This window comes from Penaeus vannamei, chromosome 28 (genome assembly GCF_042767895.1).
Source record: "Penaeus vannamei isolate JL-2024 chromosome 28, ASM4276789v1, whole genome shotgun sequence".
NCBI lineage: Eukaryota > Metazoa > Arthropoda > Malacostraca > Decapoda > Penaeidae > Penaeus > Penaeus vannamei.
The window spans coordinates 9,795,687-9,800,686 of NC_091576.1; the positions used below are offsets into that span (position 1 = coordinate 9,795,687).

Sequence of the window (5,000 nt, forward strand, 5' to 3'; positions counted from 1 at the left end):
TGACATTTTCTTTATGTGCTCCCCGGAGGACTGCAAATGCTGTAGCTTTGGTACTTTGGCTTAGTCTCCTTCGGCTTAGTTTAACAATCATGGAGGATGTGGCATACCCCTGCCCTTTTTGGCTAATCTGTCAGTTTTTGATAAGTCTTCTACCCTGACCGAGTATTCTTTGGGCTATGGTCTGTGCAGATGTCAGAAGGTAGATGTTGTCTTGGGGCATGCTATGCTGTAGACTGTAAATGGTTGCTCTAGAGTCTGTGTGAATGACCGCGTGTCCAACCCCTAGGGACGCGTGTGTTAGGTCTTCCATGATCGCAACTGTCTCAGCATGGAGCGTTGAGACATTATTAGTGACCCTAATGGATGCTATGGTATCCCTTGTTGCGAAGCCGACGCCTACAGTGTGGTTTATAGGATCCACGGATCCATCCGTGTAGTAGGTTATGCTACCCGGAAGAGTTATTTGAGCAATGACCTTTTGTGCTTGTGCCCTCAGGGTGAGGGGAGTCCATGCCTTAGGCAAGCAGTGATTCTTTTAGCTGGAAACGTATCAATACTCTGGCTGTGTGTGTGAGCCAAGAGTTGTCCGCAAACAGCTGATAGTCTTGCTGTAGGCGTCTGAGTACTCTTTGTCTTAAGTATGAGTTTCTGGGTGCCTGCAAGACCTTGGAAAGGAACTATGTTGCCATTAGATCAATTCGGGTGTCCAGGGACGGTAAATCAGCCTCCATGAGGAGGTTGATGACCTTTGTCCATCTGGGAGCTCCCAGAATGATCCTGGCTGCTTTATTTTGTATTGTTTCCAGTTTTTCTTTTAATGTACTGGAAGCAATGAGGACGACAGATGCATAGTCAATAATAGGACAGATAGCATGTTCATAGAATGATCTCAATAATTTGTGTCCCGCTCCTATGTGTCTCCCTGTCATAACTTTCATGACTGACAGTCTTTCCTTGGTTCGGTCGAGCAGGTATTGGATCTCCTTTTTGAAAGTGAGTGTGTGTCCTATCCATACACAAAGGTATAGGTAGTCTTTTACCCATTCCAGATACATGCCATGAACAGTGAGTTTTTCGTTTCTGACATTAGTTCTCAGAGCCATAGCTTTTGATTTTGTTGCCGAGATTTTTAGACCCGTCCTACAACACTCTTCAGACAGCACTGACCTCTTGTTAGGTAGTGGTTGCCAGAGGCTATGATTACCAGGTCATCTGAATCAGAGATGATCTTGCATCCCTCTGGCATGTTGGACATGAAGGTGTTGAAAAGGGCAGGATTAAGAACCCCACCCTGGGGCGTTCCATTCTCAAGTGGTATGTGCTGTAAGAGGTGGCCTTGAAATCTGACATTTGCTAATCTATTTTTAAAATAGTCATCTATCCAGGCCAAGAGTCTGCCATTGACTCTCTTGTGGATTAGGGTCTCCTGAATGGCAAGGGGACTTGCCAATTCAAAAGCCTTCTCCAAGTCTAGGAAGACAAGTGCATATTGAGCTTAAAAGGATGGAAATGCTGTGCGCTGTGTTCTTACCGCTTGTTTTTCCCAGGCAGCTGAGGACAGAGATGGGACGGTACTTGCCTGGCTCCTTTGGTTTGGGATGGGAACTATTATGGCTTGTTTCCAGCTCTGGGGCAGTGTGGCAGTTTGCCATGACTTGTTGATGAGTTGCAAGAATGCAAGTTCTGCCAGTCATAAGTGCGAGATGGTGGGGTGGGAGATCCCATCGGATCCCGGTGCTGAACCAGTGCTGGTTTTGTAAGTATTTCTTAGTTCCCTGAGAGAGAACAAGGCATCTGAGTCATCAGGTTCGAGTGCCTTGCCTCTGATGAGAGCAAGCCTGCCTGGATTTAGGTTTTGCTGTTATCCCTCAGCATAGGAGGCAGGTTGTTGCTGCTGGTTCTGGCTGAGAACTCGAGCACCAGCCTGTGAGCCTCTGACTGTCGGTCATGATGCATGCATTTCGGGACTTGGTGGCTTGTCGCTTGCCTGACCTGCTTCCACAACTCTGTAAGGCTGGTCTGGTGGCCAAAAGTCTGGACCATTCCAACCACTTTTCCTGCCTTACTCTGTTGGCAGTTTCCTTGGCATCCGCAACAGCTTCTCTCAGGAGGGCTCTTTGATCTCATCATTATAGTACTAGGCGTCTTTCTGAGTTCTGGACCATGGACGAATTTTGGGGATGGTTTGTGATGCGGCCTGATTTATGGCTTGGATTAGCCTTGCCTCTAGCACGTCCACATTTTTATAATTGCGGGGTTCATTGTCTCTCAGACAGCGGGCCAACTTTTCTGGAAGGCTAACCAGTTGGCCTTGTCTGTTTTCCATTTAGGAATGTGGTGTGGTCTTTGGGCTAGACCGGCATCCATGAGGGTGGTGACTATGCCATAGTGATCACTTGTAACCGTATCATCGACACACCACCGAATTCTCTCCACCATTGTTGCAGTGGCAAAGGTAAGGTCCAGGACCCCTCCCTTCACATGCGTTGGTTCTTAGGTGTTGAGAAGAGCAATCTCTGGGGATATGATTCAAGAGATTCAACGCCGTCTCCACAGTGCTTCGGATTGGCTATTAAGGAGCACGGGATTGCTTCTTTTACCAGGGTCATCAGGCCTCTAGCACCATCCAAATTTGGAGTGGTGAAGACGTGATAGCCTGAGAAGCAAACAGATCCCATAGTGTCTCCTGGAACATGACGTCAATGCTCCTTGCTCGCACTATTGACTGGAGAAAGGAGTTTATTCTATTACAGCTACAGATATTCCACTGTAGAATGCTTAGATTGTGCGCCATGATGGTTACTCAGTCACTTACATCGTACTCGTCTCCAGCTTCAGAAGCCCCAGTGCTGGTGGCATCTGATATGTATAGATCCTCGTTGATTGAGGATCGTACATCTTCTTCCAAGTGGTTTGGCACTCTGGTTAAGGGTCTACCGGGAGAAGTAGAGCCTAGATTAGAGGTGCCACCTCGAGTCAAGGGACCAGACCTTGGCCGTACAAACTCGGCCTGTAGTGAGGGCAACCATTACACAGTTACATTCTGGTCTGACAGACTAGCTGGGGTTTCACTTGTTGTCTCCCGAATCTAGCTTGCCATTCGAAGTTCCTTTTATGGTAAACTTCAAGCTTCTCCTTCAGGACTGCAACAGTCTGGGTCAATGCCGTCATGGCGAACTGGACTGCCTTCTCCGCCTCCTCACTGGTCCTCCCCACGGTTGTTGCTACTGCAGAAACTACAGCACTCAACAGGAGAGTCATATCCTTCTTGTCGAAGAAAAGGTTATCTGCTGGGGAGACCTTTGCTGTGGCTTTTGAACCTTTTTTCTTTAGGTTCTTCTTCTTACCACTAGCAAGCCTGGGGAATTCCTCTGGATTGGAGGTATCCGGTTTTCGCTGGGGAGGTGTCTCCTTCCTCTTAGGAGGTTGGGGAGTCTTTTCCCTTTTGTTTTGTCCCCAGGGGGCGCTGGTATAAAGTCAGGATGCTTTTTGGCTTGCTCCTGCTTTTTGAGGACTGCCTGTTTCCTGACAGACCAAGCCAGGCTCCAGACATGATGCCTCTTGGCACAGTTTGGCCACTTGGCAATTGTGTCCTTCTGGCCATCTTTGTGTGCCTTGATACACATCTATTTCATATGCCTTGCTGCACACCATATTTGGCTTTGGCCTTGCAGTTGGCCTGGTGGTGCCCAAATGTTTGGCATGTGAAACACCTCAAGGGCTCTGGCATGTATGTCCTGAGCTTATACGAGCGCCAGTTACCCAGATTAAGGGTGGTGATTGGGGTTCCCTTGAGGGTGACCAGGACTTGCCTGGTTGGAGACTTCCCTTTGGACAGGCGGGAAGCCTCCACCACTTGAGGGAGAGACATGATCACCTCCACGTCAAACCCTAGTGGAAAACCAAGTAGCACCATCTTGGTTCTTTTCTCTTGGGAGGTCAGTGGTGAGACACTTTTCTCCCATCTTTGAGCACCTTGGTTTCCTGCAGGAAACTTAGGGAGGCTTTCTCTTTGGGCCCGATGATCATGCCCTCGTCTCTGGCAATTCGGATTGATAGGCGGATTTGCCTTTCCTTTTCCAGTGCCCTAACTAGCTGGTTATCATTCTCAAAATTTTCAGGTTTCTTTGGTACCTTAAAGTGTGTGAACTGGTTTGGGATGGGTTGAGACTCCCTCAGAGTCCGTCTCCAACCTGCGTCGCTTCGCACCTCCCCTTTGATGGGGTTTAAGGCCTTTGATTGTGAGGGCAGCTGATTTGGCTGGTTCAGCTTGGACCCCTGTTTGACTAAGAATTCTGAGGAGAGGTCAGATTTCTCTCAGTTTGGGCTACAGGCCTGGAGAGGCCAGCCCTTGTGTCCAACTGCTGTACTATTTCATGGACAGACTTTGTTGGAGGTGATTTTTATGTCTTATCCATTTTCTTAGCTGTCCGCCAGCTTGGCAGACAGCTCCTCCTGCTGTTGGTAAGCTGCCACCTTCATGGCGGACAGCTCCTCCTGCTGTTGGTCAGCTGCCGCTTTCATGGCACACAGCTCCTCCTGCTGTTGGTCAGCTGCTGCCTTCATGGCAGACAGATCCTGCAGTTGATCAGCTGCCGCCAACTTGGCAGACAGCTCCTCCTGCTGTTGGTCAGCTGCCACCTTCATGGCGGACAGCTCCTCCTGCTGTTGGTTAGCTGCCGCCTTCATGGCACACAGCTCCTCCTGCTATTGGTCAATAGCCACCAACTTGGTGGACAGCTCCTGCTGTTGTTCAGCTGCCGCCTTCATGGCGGACAGCTCCTCCTGCTGTTGGTCAGCTGCCGCCTTCATGGCAGACAGCTCCTCCTGCTGGTCAGCTGCCGCCAACTTGGCAGACAGCTCCTCCTGCTGTTGGTCAGCTACCGCCTTCATGGTAGACAGCTCCTGCTGTTGGTCAGCTGCCGCCAACTTGGCGGACAGCTCCTCCTGCTGTTGGTCAGCTATCACCTTCATGGCAAACAGCTCCTGCTGTTGGTCAG

General features: G+C 49.6%; 1 protein-coding gene across 1 annotated transcript in view; it reads right to left on the minus strand.

Annotated features, from left to right (window-relative positions):
• Positions 1-4,707: 4,707 nt before the first annotated feature.
• Positions 4,708-5,000, minus strand: part of LOC138867079 (uncharacterized abhydrolase domain-containing protein DDB_G0269086-like) — a 516-nt gene continuing 223 nt past the window's right edge. Inside the window, exon 1 of the mRNA XM_070141514.1 lies at positions 4,708-5,000. This exon is cut by the window's right edge and continues 223 nt beyond it. Within this exon, the coding sequence (XP_069997615.1) occupies positions 4,708-5,000 (293 nt within the window).